Source organism: Solanum dulcamara, chromosome 2 (genome assembly GCF_947179165.1).
Source record: "Solanum dulcamara chromosome 2, daSolDulc1.2, whole genome shotgun sequence".
Classification (NCBI taxonomy): Eukaryota; Viridiplantae; Streptophyta; class Magnoliopsida; order Solanales; family Solanaceae; genus Solanum; species Solanum dulcamara.
In genome coordinates, this window is record NC_077238.1 from 71,464,004 (window position 1) to 71,483,467 (window position 19,464).

Consider the following 19,464-nt stretch of genomic DNA (forward strand, 5'->3'; position numbering starts at 1 on the left):
ACGAGTAGAATATTTGCAAGTCCTTTCCCTTCATTTTATGCCAGTGCTTTGTATTTGCCTTGATGCTTTTTTTTGCAATGTAGCAAAAACATATTGAAGGCAAGTTCAAAATTAACAAAAGTTACACCTCAAGAAGTTGTTGTAAATGTAAGTGTCGTTTATGATCATAATATTTTACTAGCTTTGCTTGAGAAATCCTGCCACCAAACCCTAATTACATCAGAATCACATCGGAGACATGGCCACCTTGGCCAGCCTCCTTCGATGGAGGCTGGGACAATATTTGTGTTGACAGAAGAACCAAGGAGGATGACGTATGTAAACACGATCAACCCCCCAAGCCCAATACAAACCAATTCCTTTTGAACATATTGCATACCTACATGGGGAACCAAGAATAGTTTGGGAAGAAGAGGAGATAGACTAGATGATTGTGAATGAAGATCTTCAATATGCAGTGATAGACAAATTTTCATATGGGTGGCCTGACATTCAAGATCTAAGACGACTTCTTCCTAAACAATCTAAGTTGAAAGCTGAGGTGAATATTGGTTTATTAAGTAATCAACATCTTCTGATTAGGGCTACAAGACTTGATGACTATGTGAAGTTGTTGTCGAAGACACAATTTTATATTACTCATAATCATTGGTCATACCCAATGAGGACACTCAAATGGGGTCCATGTTTTGATCCAGAAGAGGAGATATCAACAGCTATAGCTTGGATCTTGTTCCCATCATTACCACTAATTTTTTTTTGGCAAGGAGGCAGTTTTCTCATTGGCTGCAGCAGTAGGTAAACCATTACAAGTTGATTTGGCCACACAAAACAAAACCCGGCCAATCTATGCAAGAGTCAAAGTAAAAGTGAATTTACTAGCTGAATTTCCAAAAAGAATAAATATTGGCATGAAGATGAATTCGGGAGAATTGAAAGAAAAATGGATCACAATCAAATATGATTATGTCCCCAAATATTGTAAGAATTGTAAGCTTCAGGGGCACAATGAAAAAGAATATTTTATCATTCATCTAGAGTTGTACCCAAAAGAGAAAAAGCAAGAAGAACGCAACAATAATAAGGAGGGAGAGGCCAAAGGTAAAACGAATAATAATCCTGTGATGAAAGGGGACAAAGGGAAAGCAAAAGAGGGAGAAGAGGCACCTTTCTAAGAGCAAAGAAGGAAAAAAATACTATAATGGGGGGAGAAATCGGTACAGGGGTAGAGTGGAACAAAGTGGAATCCTAGACCACAAATAAAAGATCAAGGGGCAACTACAAAGAACAAATTCAGGGCTTTAGAAGAGAAAATAAAGGAGAATGGAGGAGATGCAGAAAAATAGGTGATTATAAAGAAGACTAAAGAGGTACAAACACAAGAATTGGAAGTAAACTCAAACCAAGATGAACAAAAGAAGTCAAAGGAAAGAGTAGGAACACAGTCTATAGGGTCCAATAGTAAAAGCAGGCAGCAAGATGATCAAAGTTCAGTCAATGAAATAAGTAATGAAGACATGATCAAAGATTCGAGGCAATCAGAAAAAACTCCAGAGAAAAGGCAGGAGGTAATCATTAAAATCATCGAGGAGGACAATAATAGTGGTGAGCATGAATTGCATTAGGTGGAGGAACCAAGAGAAGAAGATAAACAAATAGAAGAGGAGGAGAAATGAGTTTGGCAAAAACCAATAATTTGTCAGAACAACAAATCAAAGATAGACAAAATTCTGAGAAGGATGAATGCATGGATATTAATGTAGAAAGTGTCAGTAAAAGTGGTGATTTCTCACCAAGGCAGATTGCAAATCTGAAGGGGAAGATAAAGAAGACAACAAAGCAGACTCAGCCTTAATCACAAATAATTACAAGGGGAAAGAAGGGGTCCTCTATATCGGTTTAATGATTAATAAAGTCATTTTTTTGAATATCAGATCAGTAAAAACTCAAACGTCTTTTAAGCATTTAGTTGACTTTCATAAAAGGCACCATTACGCTTACATAGCTTTACTAGAATCATTTACTAGCCCTACAGAATTAGAGGTATATAAGAGGAAGCCCCAGCTGGGGCTTCCTAATGCTAGGGCAAATTGTTCATCAAAAATATGGATTTTTTGGGAGGAAGAATGGGTGGAGAAAGGTTCTACAGATACTTATCAACAATTGATAATGAATTACCAACTAAGGGGAAGGAATAAATATTTTAGTGTGACAGCAGTGTATGCAAGGTGTAGTGCTATGGAAAGACTGGAATTATGGGATGACTTGGAGAGTATTGATGAACAGCAGAACAACCCTTGGATGGTAGGGGGAGATTTCAAATCTATAGTAGATGAAGCGGAGAAGTTAGGTGGACTACCAGTGACACAACAAGAAACCAAAGATTTTGCTTATTGCATTAATGCTTATGCATTGAATGAAATAAAATTTGTGAGGTGCTATTATACTTGGTGGAATGGAAGAATTGAAAATAACTGCATTTTCAAGAGATTAGATAGAGTTTTTGGGAATAATGAATTCATGCAGATGCTACCTAATTCTGAGGTGCATCACCTCATTAAACAAGGTTCAAATCATGCCCCTTTACATGTAGTTTGTAATATCTCATAGGAGGAACTAGTAAAGCCTTTTAGATTTTTGAATTTTTGGACAAAACACAAGGAGTTTCTGAAGGTGGTGGAGGAAAGCTGGAAGGAGGACATAATAGGATCTCCTTTTTACATTATTCATGCAAAGATGAAAAGGCTCAAAACAGTGCTGACACAGTGGAGCAAATGTACATTTGGAAATATCTTTCAAAAAATTGCCACTTTGGAGGATATGGTGAAAGCAAATGAGATTCAGATAGAAATTTATCCAACTGAAGAGAACAGGGGTCTACTCAACAAAGCAGAAGAAGAATTGAAGAAATTCCTTCACATAGAAGAGAAATACTAGAAGTAGAGAGGTGGTATGAAATACTTCTCAGATGGGGATAAAAACACCAAATTTTTTCATGCATATGTGAAGGGTAGAAGTAGAAAGTTGCAAGTAAATGAAATTCTGAAAAGGAAGGGGGATATTATAAATAATCATAATAACATTGGGGAGGAAGTTGTCAATGTATTCAAGGAGCAATTTATGGAGAATCAAGAGGTGATGAACAGTGAAATCATACAAAGTATCCCTACACTGATTACTGAAGATGAGAATGAGGAGATGAGTAAAATGCCAAATATAGAAAAGGTGAAACAGGTGGTTAGTTCATTAAATGGGGACAGTACAAGTGGACCAGATGGCTTTTCAGGTCTGTTCTTTCAATTCTATTGGCATATAATTGGGTTGGATATCACAAACATGGCCAAGGCGTTCTTATGTTGATAGGAGTTACCCAGGTATATGACTCATACCAACTTGGTGCTCATTCCTAAGAAGGAAGAGGAAAAAACTTTTGGGGATTTGAGGCCTATAAGTTTGAGTACTTTTACCAATAAAATCATTTCTAGATTGTTGCATGAAAGGTTGGTAAAAGTGCTCCCTAAAATTATCTTTCATAATCAATCAGGCTTTGTGAAGGGAAGAAGCATAACTAAGAATGTTTTATAGCAGCATAATGTAGTCGTAAAGCTAGATATGGCAAATGCTTATGATAGGGTGTCCTGGAAGTTCATTGTAAAAGTATTAAGGTTTGGGTTTTCTGAAAGAATCATAGATATGATTGTGGGACTGATAAGCAACAACTAGTATTCAGTGTTGATGAATGGCCAGTCTTATGGTTTCTTTCAATCAACCAGGGGACTTAAACAAGATGATCCATTATCACCTACTCTGTTTATCATTGGTGCAGAGGTACTAGCTAGAAATCTGAATGGATTTTTTAAAGATCATGATTATGGAGGATATGGTACGCCTAAATGGAATTCTAAGATAAATTATTTATCTTATGCAAATGATACCATATTATTCTGCTCAGGGCACAAGGGATCAATGAAAAAATAATGAAGGTGCTAAGAGAATATGAACTGCTGTCAGGACAAATGATCAGTCTGGAAAATGGTCTATTCTATCTACATGAGAAGACTTCAATGAGGATATGCAATCGTATCAAAAGAATAACAGGAATCAGGCAAGGAGTTTTTCCTTTTATTAATCTGGGATGTCCTATATTTATTGTAGAAAGAACAAATCTCATTTTGAAGAATTGATAAAGAAGGTGATGAAAAGACTTAGTCTATGGCAAAATCGATTACTATCATTTGGGGAAAGGTATGTTCTTATTAAACATGTGTTGCAGTCCATGCCAATGTACCTACTTTCATCTATAAACCCTCCTGCAAGTGTGATAAATCAGCTTCATAAAATTTTTGCTAAGTTGTTTTAGGCTAATGCTACTGGATCAAGAAATAAACATTGGGTGTCATGGGAAAATATGTGTTTTCCAATAGAGGAAGGAGGGATTGGCTTCAGATCATTGCATGTAGTGTCTAAAGCCTTGCATGCTAAGCTATGGTGGATTTTTAGAACATCCACTTCTACTATGTGGAGTGAATTTATGTGGAATAAATATTGCAAAAGATTCCACCCTATCATGGCAAAAGGGCAGGGAACCTCACATGTTTGGAGAAATATGGTGAAAGTTAGAGAAGAGGTTGAGCATAACATATGGTGGCAAGTGAAAAGAGGGAATTTCAGCTTCTGGTTTGATAACTGGACCTAGTAAGGGGCTTTGTACTATCTAGAAGGGGAAAATGCAATAGAAGAGGAACTGGAAGTTAGCAATTTTATCAGGAATGGAGAATGTGATAGACAGAGACTAAAAAACAAGCTATCAGAAGAAATGATAGATCATATTGTGGAAATGATAAACCCTCCTGATAAAAACCTGGGCAATGATATACCATGGTAGACTGGAAATCAGGGAATTAATGAGGTAGAAAAGTGAAAAGAAGGAAGATTACAAGAAGATTTGGGCTAAAGGATTACCTTTCAAAATGAATTTCTTCCTTTGGAGGGTAAGGAAGAAGAGGATTCCAATTGATGATAATCTGAAAAGAATGAAAATCAGCATTGTCTACATATGCTGGTGTTGTGAGTTGAAAGATGTAACACCCCCTAAAACGTTGTATGTGGTGTTTCAATTCTCGATGAAAATGATACTGCTTCTGTATTTTGGGCGTAACTTTTCATAGATTAGTCCAAATTAGGTGATTCAAATTTTAAATAACCCCAACGACATTGCATATAACTTTCATGAAAACCATATTTTAAGATTCAGAGGATACTTAGGTCAAATAAATTAATTTTTGCACGACATGGTAATGTGACGAAATTGAGTATTTGTAGAAGAAAAAATCATATCTCACGGTAGGATAGTCTAAATCAGTTGATTCTTAAACGACATGAAATTATACTTCTAGATCTACAATTCATATGAAGAAACAAAATCCTAATTAGGAAGTTATCTTGTTCAAATGCAGCTCCGAAAAAGGGTATTCCGTTAAAAGAAGGTTCATCTCACCAACCATGGAAAAATCTAGATCCATTTGACATCCCCCATGACATCAATTGTCCTCCATTTGACATCATCCATGAGATCAAAATCCTCCGTTGAATTTTTAAGATCATCCTTTGTAATTATTTTTATTTATTGTTAGGTCCCTCCTCAATACCTATAAATACCCACCTTATTTTCTCATTTTATTCATCAAACTTTCCCAAGCAACTCTTCTCTCTATACATTTCTTTACTCATTCTCAAATATAGTTTTAATTTTTAGTAGTGAAGAAATACTATTTTGATGATTCTTATACTCCAGATAGTACACATAACGCTCTGGCGAGGAGGAAAAGCTAGGGGTTCAAGAGTGGTCATTGAGTTCTTCAATTTGGAGTAAAGTTTTGAATTCCAGGTATGTAAGAATATTCATAGCATTGGGTTGAGTTCGTCCATGCGCCCAATGTTTATATTCATTGTAATTGAGTTATAATTGAGTTTTATCCAAATCTTGAATTTTAAATGAATTAATTCTTCTTTTATTGAGTTAGATATATTTATGCATTAAGATTATTATTATTTTTATCTCTCATATTATTGGAATTATTGTTCATGACTACTTTTTCATGAACCCTAATTGATTTGATGTTCATGAATATTTTTATACGTGTTTTGAGTAAAAATGTTGGCTTTTAATATTTATTGACAAAGAGAGTGATTTGAATTAATACTATATATGTATTTTATTGAGTTTTGAAAGAGCAAAAGAATTGAGTTTAAATGAATTTGAGTAAATGATGTTTTGAGCAAGATGTTTTGATGAGATGTAAATAATGTTTTGAAGTGTAATGATTGATGAAGAGATAATAAGATGAGTTTGATGTTTTTTCAATAAGACTAGATGATGATGTTAATATGAGCACATATTTTGGGAGTAGTATTGAGCACCGAGTTGAGTAAGAGTTTAATTGACTCAAATTTCAGAACTACGTAGCCAGCGTAGGATGGAGGCTATACCTCTTAAGTTCCATAAAGAGGACTTCGATGATTAGATCCAAGATGGTGATGTTCTTTACCCTGACAAGGTATTGAATGTGGCAACGACATCGCTTCGTTGTATCATCACTAGCTCATAAGTGATGGTTGTCGATTAGAGAAACTTTCAACTGAGTAAACATTGCTTATTATTATTATTTTTAAACTTGCATTACATATTGATGTTGAGATGATGTTGAGTTCTGAGCCGAGTCTTCCTAAGAGGAGTTTCTTGATATCTGTTCTTACTTTTCTGCCATATTACATACTGGTACATTCCATGTACTGACGTCATTCAACCTGCATCGTTTTATGATGCAGATACAGGTGTTAGAGATCCTCAATAGGCGCATCGTTGAAGATCATTACTTTTCAACTATTTGGTGAGTCCTTGTATTCGGAGGAACTCTTTATCCTTTTATTATTGTTGAGTATTACGTTTCTTTTGGGGTAGCCATGAACATGTCATTGGCATCGTCTGATAGTGTTAGAGGCTTCATAGACAGAGTTTGATGATGTAATTGGAGTAGTTCTCCTTTGAAACTATTTCTTCTAAGGATTATTTCTTTCATTTGATGTTGATGATGGCGAGCCCACATAAGTATTCTTATTTTCACTTAAGTCTTCCGCTAATGAACGAATGAGTGATGAGACCAAGTGGTTCTCTCGGAGGCCAGAGATAGTTTCTGAGTGTCAGCCATGCCTAGGATACCCTCTCGGGGTGTGACAAAAGAAGAGGAAACAATGACACACCTTTTTCTAACAGCACCCATAACTACTAAGCTATGAAGGCAGTTTGCTATTTTGCAGGAATTGACATAGAAAGCATGCAGTTAAACCATATAATCAACACAAGGTGGAATATGGACACTGCACCAAAGCTAGCAGCAGTATACAGAGCTATTCCAGCAATTATTATGTGGACTATATGGAAAAGGAGGAATGAAATAAAGCATGGAGGAAAGGTGACATTTAATGAGATGGTATGGCAAGTACAAGATACTATCAAGAAGCTGATCAAGACATTATATCCCTGGATGAAGATAGGAAGAGAAAATTGGTCTAACATCATTACTTCTCTAAAGGAGTATAAGCCAAGATTACATTACTATTGTGTTGTCTGGAAGTTTCCAGAAAAAGATATGCTAAAATGCAACGGTGATGGAGCATGCAGAGGAAATCCAGGAGAATGCTCTATAGCTTGTTGTTTAAGGGATGACAAAGGAGATCTGGTATATGCTAAAGTTAGGGGTATAGGAAGAGCTACCAATATTGATGAAGAGACATGGGCTATCAAAGAAGCGTTGGAGTTTTGTCATACTTTCAACATAAAGGGAGTGACTATTGAACTGATTCATTAACACTAAAAATGATGACAGAAAGACAGTGGAAGGTTCCCTGGGAGCTGATTGGGTATATAGAAGACATAAGAGGAAGGTTACAGGCAGTACAAGGCAATATAAATCATATTTTTAGAGAAGGAAACACAGTGGTAGATGGTTTAGCAAATGGAGGACACACAAGATACAAAAGAGTTTCACAGTTTTAATGAACTACCAGCAAGTATCAGGAAGCAAATCAACATGGACAAACCACACATCCCTAATCTAAGGATTAGGACAATGAAAATAAACATACAATGAGCAGAGGAACAAGGAAAAAATATTCACATAGCATAGGAAAGCATACAGGGGATCCCAATATTTACATGCCCACGGGAATAAAAATGCACAAACATAAGTTTTTTTGTCAAGTAGAGGACAAAACTATTTGTGCACATCTTAGCTAAATGCTCTCCAGGCCTAGACCATACGAGGAAGATGGCCAAAGTACCAGTTGCAATTAGAGCTGCATCAACCCCAAAAGCTGGAGTTGTATAGTTGTAAAGAAATAGATTTTTGGGCTAACTCAACCCCAAAAGTTAGCTCATGAGTGGATGATTGCCCCAAGTCTATATTAGGAGTCCAACTTTTTCCTCATCCAGAGTTGTCAAAGGCGCACTTCAGCCCTGAAACGAGGCTCAAAAAATGCTGAATGTTTTGCCTCACTTAATGTGCATTTCAGTGTCGTCATCAAGGTTCTAGACATATTTTTCCTAGTGAGCAGGCAACACTAAACTACTGATATTTAACTTTATAGAAAAAAAATTCAAATTCTTTGTCCATATATTTGTCATTCATAATTAGTAGTCTCGGACTAAACATATATATATTTGTATTTTTCTCCATTTGCGCCTTTTTCCATTCACATTATGAGATATTTCACAGATACCCGGGGAACAAAGTACAACGAACTATATGTTGCAGATTAAAGATTCAACTTCATTAGATGTGCAATAGAAATGAAACAAAAATTTGATTAAAACATGCCAAATACGTACATATAAATTTGAAAAGAACAAGAATATACAGAAACAGAACTTGTATTAACGATAATAAATAATAAAAGACACATTCCTTAAAATAACACGTCAAGCTAAACTAACCAAAGTTTGACTTTGGTTGTCAAAGACAATCAGAAGACTCTAAAACTTTAGAGGAAGGAATAAAAGTGGTCTGTACAAGGATTATGTGACTGAAAAGCAAAATGGAGCTTTGACACCAGCTAGAACAAGAACAGATGCTGGAATTCCCCACAAGAAGTCGCCACATATTAGACCAGAAGCCACTGCAGGTCCAAAATCTTTTGCCTTCTGCTTGTTATACATTTGCCAACCAAATAGGATCAATGACCCTAGACACATGTCAATGGCAAAGTACCCTCCAAGGTAAAATGGTATGGCCATGCACATTGGACTTGGAATGAATCGATAAATTCCATACTTGGTCTCAAATTTCTTCAGAAGTTGAGTCACTAGGTTGATGAGAATAGAAGCTAAAAAGAAGCAAATAGAGAGGTTGAGGCAATGTTTGGGTAGATTTCCAAAACCTTCAACGCAGAGTAAGGCGATTCCACGATACATGAGAGCATATGGTGCAGGGTATGAACCTTCTGGATCACCTAATTGATAGGCACTGTTGAAAATCCAGAAGACTAGAGAGGTTATGACACAGCCCATGGCAGTAGCAATGAGTTGGCTAAAGAACATGGAACGTGGGGACGTAAGGGTTAAGTAACCAGTCTTGAATCTCCTATCAAGCCAGAAGTTGTGTCTAGTATGCTCATCATCAAAACAAATGAAGCAAGTCCAGCAATCACTCCACTATTCTCCAAACCAACCCAATAACTAAATGTAAGGATTGCAATTTTTCTGTAATTTGAGGCCAGGGACCAATCAGTGAGGCCGGCTCCATAAGAATTGCAGAAGGCCAAAATAGGAGCAATTAAATAGGCAACCAAAACGTGATACAATTTGAGTGAGTGGAAGATCATGGGTACCACAATGATCGATACGACTGCAATACCAGCGTATCCCCTAGCGGCTACCCAGTTGGAAATCTGGTCTTTCAAGAAGTAGTCGTTTCGTATCTTCTCATCAGCATCTTCTTCTTCTGAACAATCTTTTTGAGGACTACTCTTCCTCTTTGTGAAACTTAAGATTGTTACCACCAACATGTAGGCAAACTGGAAAAGACCATCACCAAGCATCATGGCAATTGCGATAAATACCATGTATCCTTGATACCATGAAGACTTGTTGCAGTAAGTGAGCAGAGTACCAGTCGCCTTTCTTCGCTTCAATCATTGGCCACATGAAACCCCACGAGACTATAGCATCCGTTAGCAATGATATGTTGACCATGTAGGGGCAAAGCATACCAAATCCAACATAGAAATCAAAATAGATCCTTTTGGCATATGCTTGGGAACCAAATGTATGCAAGCTAGCAAATCCGCAAGTGCAAATATCCACTGAACAGCCCCAAATATAAAGTTGAACCCAAACGATGTTTCTTGGCGAGGTTTGCTCCTTTAAGAATGTGGAAACAGTTGATAAGGTATGCAGTTGCCGTTCCACTTGGATACATCAACTTATATTAATTGGTATATTTCTTGTATGGACTCATTCCCTACATATAACTTGCTGTCCCTACAGTTGATAAGGTATGCAGTTGCCGTTCCCTACATATAACTTGCTGTCCCACTGCTAAAAGAAATTCCAGAAGAAGCAACGACACACGTGAGTGACACGTCTGTATGACTGTATTCTCCTGCATGCCTAGTAAAAGGCTGCTTCAACTTGCCAAATTTCTCAATAACAACAGTCCATGATCTAATCCAAGAGTCCACCAGTTAGATTGAGTTTGCAAACAATGAAGTTGAAAACGACACTGAGGCCATTGCCCTCAACGTAATTTGTTTGTGCCACATATTCGTCCTTGAATGCATTCTCTGTTGCTTGATCATCATCCTGATCTCCATTTCTCACCATTATTAATTAATTATACTTACAAACAGAGACGTTTATTTATAGTAGTGGTAAGAGGGAAGAGATAGAAGTGGGATTTTGTATAGTCTTCCTAATTTGACATGGATCTCAACTATATATATTTATTTATTAAGAGTTGGAACAAAATGTACATTCTTTTTTCTAATCACAAGTTTTATTCAGTAATTCTGTGGTGTTTGTTTAGTCGCCAAGACCCTTTTAGCGTTTCCTCAAAGATGAAACAACATATAAGGTTTGTCGTGGAGTCTTCGATTTTGTAAAAGCAATCCCAGTGACACTCTGTTGAAATTTTGAATTCCTCGGGTGACTAAAGCGAAATTTCAATTACAAGCCTAAAATTTAAACAAACTTGATATGTCTTTATTTTTCTAGTATTTTAGATGCAAATTATCATTTAATATTTTTTCATACGGATTTTTTTCTTTCGATTATTAGTTTCAGGTAAGATTTTATGAATTCAACGTTGAAAAACATCATTTCACTGAGATAATCATTATATGAATTGTTGACATAAATTAGTAATAAGTTGAGAAATTTTAGATAAAATTAGAGTTATAACCATAGAATTTGATAAATTGGTATAACTCTGCTTTAACATGTTTGTTGTAATGCTTGAAAATCTAAGAAGAAATTAAAAAAAAAATTGCAATTCACTTGTTCAACACTTTTCGGCTATTGATTATTATTTTTGACAAATATTACGCTATCTTATTAAAGATTTGAAGAAAGAGGGTAAAAAGGGCAAAATAACACTTTCTTCTATTTGAAAAGTGGTTAAATAGAATAAAATAATATAAATTTTTAAGAAATTATACTTTTTCATCATAAATAATAATATCTTTCTATGAAAAATACTAAAACATAATTTATTCTTGCCCCCAAAAAAGCATATGCCTTATTTCTTTAAGCATAGAGCCGCACTGGATTTAACTATTTGTCAGTGTGTGAAACAAATATGTAGAACAGAATGTACATTGTTTGTAATCCAACTACAAAGCAATTAACTACACTTCCAAGCCCAATTATGAGACATGAATTTGGTCTTGGACCATTCATTATCTCATCATTAGAAAGTTAGCATTATCCATATTGAGATATAGACAATTAAACACCTGGAAGTAATCTCGAGCTCAGTTGCCAAAACCATTTCAAAATTCACTCAATGAAGCTCTTTTGGACGTTAAGGTGGACATATAGCTTTTTGTTATTTTGCTATTGATAGGGAAGTTGTTCATTCTCATGCACTGCTCAAGGCCTAGGGGGAATTAAATCAATCTTTGTTTCTTAACAAAGGTTGTGGAAAGAATGGCCCTACTAAGTAAGTCAGTTGTTAAGGAAATACGCTCATAATAGTATACCTTTTAACTCTACTAACTCAGATGAGAAGCAAGTGCAAACCATATGGGGGAACTGAGAGCTATCAAGTGGCTAAATTGGATAACATGTAGATGCTTTTTCTCAATTACGAGTAGAGAGTTTGCTACAGAGTGAAAGCATGAATTCGTCATTTATATAATGATTGAAACAAGCTCCAAGTAATTGGCACCTTTTATAACATAGTTTTGGGTTTTAAAATCTACAACTGATCCTTCTCTTCTCACACATGAAAATGGCTCCTCAATTTGTTTTTTTAATGGTAAAACCAACTTGCTCAAGTTCAAATGTTGAATAGGGCATTTAGACGATGCATTTCACATAGGACTTGGGAGTTGGACGTGGCTATTACACATGTTGAATATGGCTCACCTTCAATTTTTTGCTTTTTTGCTAAATTTTTCAGAAGAGTCTGGGAGATCCATCTCTGCTTGTTTAAATATATAAAGTGTAATAGCTTGAATTCAATTGCCTCAAAGTTTATGTCTTGAAGTGACATCTTTCAGTTGAAGTACCTTCCTCTATTTCTCATGAATATAAAGAACTGCCTCCAGAACGCACCATGGTACAATCTCTTATTCCTCAAAAGCCACAGATCAGAATGAACCTTCATCACGACAACCACACACACACACACATACACACACAGAGACCAAAACATCAAGACAAAGTTCATATACCACTCATGAGATATAACCATATTGAAAGCCACCAAGAGTTGAGATTTCAAAGGACATCTCCAAAATTATTTTGAGAAACAATTAGTCCAAACAGAAATTGACAAGTTGAGGGTACCTAGGAAGAATTCAAAAACAGAAATCAACTCGCTGAGGATACACCTAGGAAGAATTTAATTGTCTTCCTTCCAAGATTATTACAGAGCTCTAAATGCTTTATGGTAAAAACTTTGTGCGTGGCCTGCCCCACTCATCATCATGCAAATGCTGTCAATCATTATCAGTGTGTTAATACTCATCAAAAAACTTGAATTAAAGACTGAAATATAATGGAACAAAACAGTAACAACTATTCTCTTCTCACACTACCCCACAAGGTATTAATAATAGTGATAATATCTCCAGTACAGGAAAAGTAGCAAAAACAGTCTTTAAGCTACATTGACACAAATACCACTAGAATTTAGAAGTGCAATTTGACGTTACGGAAAACCGGTGACAATTCACATGATAGCTCAAATATAGGAGATGTAAGACTCAAATTCACAACACATATAACGGTTCTTCAATTATATGATGCAGCTAATACTACATACGAACTGTAAAGAGTGGGCATGGTTCCTACTAGGAGGCAACTAAGTTCTAACAGAAAGATCACAAAAAGATGGAAGCTAAACACCCAAAACAAATTCTGTCCCAATAAAATGGGAAAAAGCAAAGTGGCTACCCATCCATACAACTTCAGAAATCCTATTTTGATTGGTCATAGGTCAAATATCAATCAACAACATCCTCAATCCCAAATTAATTGGGGTTAGTTCAATGAGCCCTCTGTATACATTCAGAGGCAGGCCCAATGTATAAATCTTGAGTGCACTGGCACCCATGAAATTGTCAAAGATTATGTGACCGTGTGTAGATATTTGTCCAAAAGCTTGTACGTATCTTGCTAGGGCAGCCCGGTGCACTTAAGCTCCCGCTATGCGCAGGGTCCGGGGAAGGGCCCGACCACAAGGGTCTGTTGTACGCAGCCTTACCTTGCATTTCTGCCAGAGGCTGTTTCCAAGGCTTGAACCCGTGACCTCCTGGTCACATGGCCGCACGTATCTTGCTAGGCACCCACAATAACAAATGACATTTGGGGGACCCTGGATAAGAGTTGCTTAAAATTCTATCAATGCAATGCTAGGCACCCACAATAACAAATGACATTTGGGGGACCCTGGATAAGAGTTGCTTAAAACTCTATCAATGCCGATTATCACTACTTTGTTTAGGCCACAAGGCATCCCTTTTATTCTTCTTTTTTATGTCTCATTTCCCTCTTATCTTATCTCTCTCTTCTAGTTGCTACTCAATACTCAAAGACACTCTCAAAGAAGACCAATAGCCTGTTTGGATTGACTTATTTTTAAGCAGCTTATAAGTTGAAAACTGCTTAGAAGTTTTTAAAAAAAAAGTAGGTGCAAGCCAATTTTTTTTTTTTGACTTAATAAGCTATTTTCAACTTATAAACTGCTTAAAATAAGTTCATCCAAATAAACCCAACTATTTATTGGGGCTTATTTTAAGCACAAAATGACTTTAAGTTGGTCAGTCAAACACTCAAAAAAAGCTGAAAACAACTTATAAACAGCTTATAAATCAATCCAAACGACCTCCAAGAATGGTCAGTATTAAGCTTGACAATTGAAATTGAAAAAAGTTTGATAAGTTCAAAGGTAAATTACTTTTGATCAACCAAAGAATACACTTAAATTTCTAAACTTTTTTTCCCACAAATTACTCCGAAACATTCTTTATAAAAAAAATATTAGTTGTCCAAAGGCTCCTAAATAATTCGTCTTCCAAGGTAAGTTCAGGATTCTATAAAACTAGAAGTTCACCAAATTCCAAAAAAATTAGGCTATGGTGGGTTTTAGGGAAGGTAGAGGTAGGCCGACAAAGTATTGGGGAGAGGTGATTAGACCGGACATAGCACACCTATAGCTTAGTGAGGACATGACCTAGATAGTAAGATATGGAGGTAAAGGATTAGGGAAAAAGTTCTTTTTTATGAAGAGAATTAGGGTAGAAGATTAGTACATAGTCGAATATTGTTTAGTTTTCAGATTTATTAGTAGTAACTCTCCTACTATTGTATTCTCCGATTTTAGTATTGCATGTTGTTTTATTTGCTTCGTTTATGTAATATTTGTGGTTGCTAATGTTCTTTTCTCCATTATTTTCTATATGGTTTCTTCACTACTGTACTTCCTTTTCTTATTGATTTTGATATGTTTCACTTGAGCCGAGGGCCAATCGAAAACAACCTCTCTACCTTCACAAGGTAGGGTAAAACTGCATACATACCACCCTTCTCAGACCCGACTTGTGGATTACGCTGGATATGTTGTTGTATCTCTATACAGACACACAAATCATTAACCACAATAAGAGCACCTAACCTAAGCAATGACATATTTTATGCTAATGGCACCAAATGGATATTAAATGAATAGAATTGGGATATGGATGAAAATAATAAGATATAGCAACTTTGAGGTTCCCTCTCAAATGAGCCATGTAACGGAGCCACTAGTTCTATCATCAATTATGGTTTTGAATCAAAGAGAATGTTTGATGTCCTGAATTGTTAATGGTCTTTCTAAGTGACAAGGAAATATACAACAATAAACTTCAATCTCAACTTGGATAATGCCCACGTGGATCATTTGCTTCCATCATTTTATTCTTTTGGTAAGTCAGTATTAATTCCACAAGATTGCAAGTCTTTTAAGACAAATTCCTCTATCTAATTTTATATTTATCTCATCGTCTTTTATCATTTTCAGCCATCATATTATCGCAACATCTATAAAGGAAAGGCAGCGTATATCAAGTTGCATGTGCGAAAAATACTAGGTTGAAACAACTTCTGGTATCAAAAAGGATCTGAAGAAAAACTAACACAAACTAATTACATATCATCCAAGAATTGTGTGAGAGCTGAACAAATACAAAATTTAAATAAATGTTATAATTCAAATTCTTTAAATTGTACTAGATACCAGGTCTAACATTGGCTTTTAATCAGAAGCAAACTCCACTAAATCATTTTATTTTCCAAGTACGACGCACAAAGCATTGATATATATCCCTCGAAAATATCTTTATAAAAAAAATGTATAGATATTATGCCCCCACAAAAGACAACATCAAGTTTATGAAAATGTCTCTATCCTTTAAAGAACAAAAATAATACCATAATAGAATCACAAGTTTTTTTTTACCTCGAAAATTTCAAGTAAACTACTTCAGATCATCTCATAACTTATTGAAAATAACCTCATATGATTTCATGTGTGCAATGTATATGGTATGCCGACAAGATTGTAGTTTTGCAATGGAATAACAAATTGTAAGCATATCACTTATTTCTAAATTGAATTAGCATGCATTTCAAGATCACAGAACAAAGTGGGTCATCTATCCTAACATTTGTAAAAACATCCAGTCAAACCACGCTATGATGGCATTTCACTATAACAGCCTGATTTTCTCTAAAACCATTTTTTCATATTATATTTTACTTCTCTATAACAACATTCTACCTATAATAACAATGTTATTTATTATAGCAATACACTCTTTGTAAATTTATCCCTCTATAACAGTCATACTCAAAAATTGTGTAATAATATTTTATAAAAAAATGTATAATGTATAAAATAAAATATTAAATATTTATAGTAATCATCATTAATGTCACGCACATAATCAATTTCAAGTACGAATCAGTATTATCAAAGGCAAAAAGTACAAAAAAGCTCTAAGGTCTGTAGGGGCTTTAAGCGCAAAGCACAAATAAAGAGTGGGCTTTAATGAAAAAAGGTGCAAGGGGACAAAAAAATACAAACATATATGTTTAGTCCAAGACTAATAATTATAAACATGAATGACAAAAATATGACCAAAGAAATTGAAAAAAAACTATGATTACGTGAAATATCAATTGTTTAGCGTCATTCTTCAAAAGAGGCTCATTGGCAAGGAAAAATTTGCCTTAGAACCTTGATGATGACACTGAAGCGCACATAAAGCGAGGCGAAGTGTTCAACACGTTTTGAGCCTCACTTCAAGGCTTAAGCGCGCTTAAAGCGCGCCTTTGACTTCATTGGTACGAATATCTAAAAGAAAAAAAATACAAATGGTGTCCATCAGTTATGGTCATAACTTCACGAGCAAAGACTATTGATGTTGGACTTTTTTACATTCACTCTATCTAATTTTGCATATTTTCTTTATAACAGATAAATGAGATCTAAACATCAAATGTCATTATACATATATAACAACACCTCACTATAGCAGTCATGAAACTTTTAGACGAACGTAGCCACAAAAGAGAGGTTTTGATTGTATTTCACACTTCACAGAAGTCATAACGAATATATATATATATATATATAGAGAGAGAGAGAGAGAGAGAGAGAGATTAGAAATAAGGAAGTTAAAAGTACAACCCATTTATATTGTAATTTTCTTAATTTTTCATTTTGACTTAGATGTCATTTCTTTGATATTAAAATTGCAGCACCGATTGATATGTTGACAACGAATGCAAGACTGTGATACAATTCTTGCTTGTTGCCTAACTGTTTGAGACGAGAGTCATCAAAGAAGCCAACAATTGTAAGATTTTGTTTCCACAAACATCTTCAACTTCATGATCAGTGAGACAATTATAAAAACCAGAATATGCAGAGGCCTAGCCTTCTATTATTCTAATTTTTGTGAAGTCTCTTAAACCACCCACCCAACTAATCCACACTCCTACTACACTTTGTTTTTTCGATTCTTCAATATAGCAGATAACATGAATCTTGTGTCCTTTGGCCATCCTCATAGTCAAAGTCGGAAGAAAAAGCACTCACAATTATCTGAATTCATTTCAGACATCCTTTTTGATAAGGTTCATTTCAGACATCCTTTTGGACAACAGGAGATGTCGTACCACCAATTTGAGGGAAATATTGAGACAGCAGAGAAGAAAGAGGGGGTATATTTGTTAACCTCTTCATATGCCTTATTCCCCCCTACCCCTCTTAGGTGTTCCATTAAAACTTAACCCAGTTGATTCAGAATATAGAAGTTTTCAAGAGAACCTGTAAACTCCAAATAAAAGAGAGACTTGAGAAGATGGGTATGGTTGAATGAAGAACACAGGCAGATGGTAATTGATTTTCTAACCGAAGAAAGGTTGGAACTGAAGGAACCTTTGACCAAATATTAAGCCACTCCTCCCTAACTAAAAATGTCAGGAAAGCCACAGATGGAGATCAATGAGGAGTTACACTTGCCGCTTGGTGAAGTTATGGAAGTTTGAAATCGCAGTTGCGGGAGCACTTATGTATGCCATTTTCACACAGAAAAAACTTCATGGATGAATAAATGATTTTCAAAATATATTTTTTGATTGTTGGGAGAAAATATGGATGAAGAACACAAAAGATAAAATATGAAACACGTTAAATAGCACTTTTCTATAAGTAAATATTTGCTCCCTCTCCTTCTCCAGAGTAATATGGGATTGTATGCAAAATATTCAAAGCCTTTTGAATTTTATGCTAAGCAAATAGTAGAGAAATTCTTTGGTAGGAATATTTCTGATTTTTTTAAGTGCAGTATTTTGGAGGAAGAGAGTATTTTTGAGGGAGCAGAGAAAACAATTAATAACAATTTACACGGAAGAAGAAAACGACTTAGGATGAAAGGACTTTCATCTTAAGACACAACTTGAGATGAAAAGGCCTTTATTACTTATCTCTATTACTTATTTCTATGGACGGCTTTTGGATTATTTTTCCCTTGAGCGGATAGTTTATCTGAAAAGGCCTCTCTAACTCTTGAGCAGGGTTAATGTGTGAATACAGTCTACCCTCCCGACACCACACTTTGTGGGATTATACTGGGTATATTGTAGTTGTATTTAAATAAAATTCTAACAGTCGCAAGCTCAAGTGATGAACAAAGTTAATAAGCAAAAACCCTCATAACATCAAACCACAATAAAAAAAAAACTCATACATTTGACATAAACGATGGAGAACAGATACATCAGATTATACATAATGATACCAAGAGTAAATAGGGTTCAAAAACAGATCTGCTGCACACGCACCAAGATAAATGCACAAAAAGTGAATAGCAGAATTGATCGGATATAATAATCTAAAATCGGAGGTACTTACGAACTCTTTGACGATTCCTTTGTAAACCAAGACAGGGATGGCGATACCGAAGATACCTACAAGCGCCAGGTTTCGTCGACTCCAACGGAAGTTGAGCTCCAGATTCTCCCTTGCGGTTCCCCATTCCTCGATCCACTTGTTCTTGTTGTACTCCATTCCCCCACCCATCTTCCTGTCTCGTCTTCAGTTGTGCCTGTGAGAGTTGAGAATTTGGATAGTCGCCTACTGGGAAAGAGCACTTCTAATTCTCTGTTTCCACCAAAATGACTATAGTGACCTCCTC

The 19,464-nt window shown here is 35.5% G+C and overlaps 1 protein-coding gene and 1 pseudogene across 1 annotated transcript; both read right to left on the reverse strand.

Moving 5' to 3' along the window:
* Positions 1–9,073: 9,073 nt before the first annotated feature.
* LOC129872787 (probable metal-nicotianamine transporter YSL7) lies at positions 9,074–12,884 on the reverse strand (annotated as a pseudogene).
* A 47-nt stretch (positions 12,885–12,931) lies between these two features.
* LOC129880685 (uncharacterized) lies at positions 12,932–19,464 on the reverse strand. Its single transcript, XM_055954838.1, has 2 exons — positions 19,182–19,464; positions 12,932–13,215 (listed from the first exon to the last, which is right to left on the reverse strand). Exons 1-2 carry the CDS (start codon positions 19,347–19,349, stop codon positions 13,165–13,167), a joined length of 219 nt encoding a protein of 72 aa, XP_055810813.1. The 5' UTR covers positions 19,350–19,464; the 3' UTR covers positions 12,932–13,164.

Coding starts and splice junctions, on each gene's coding strand:
- LOC129880685 (XM_055954838.1), bottom strand. CDS start 19,349: ATGGGTGGGGGAATGGAGTACAACAAGAACAAGTGGATCGAGGAATGG. Junction 13,216..19,181: donor AAGGAATCGTCAAAGAGTTC/GTAAGTACCTCC, acceptor AATGATTGACAG/CATTTGCATGATGATGAGTG.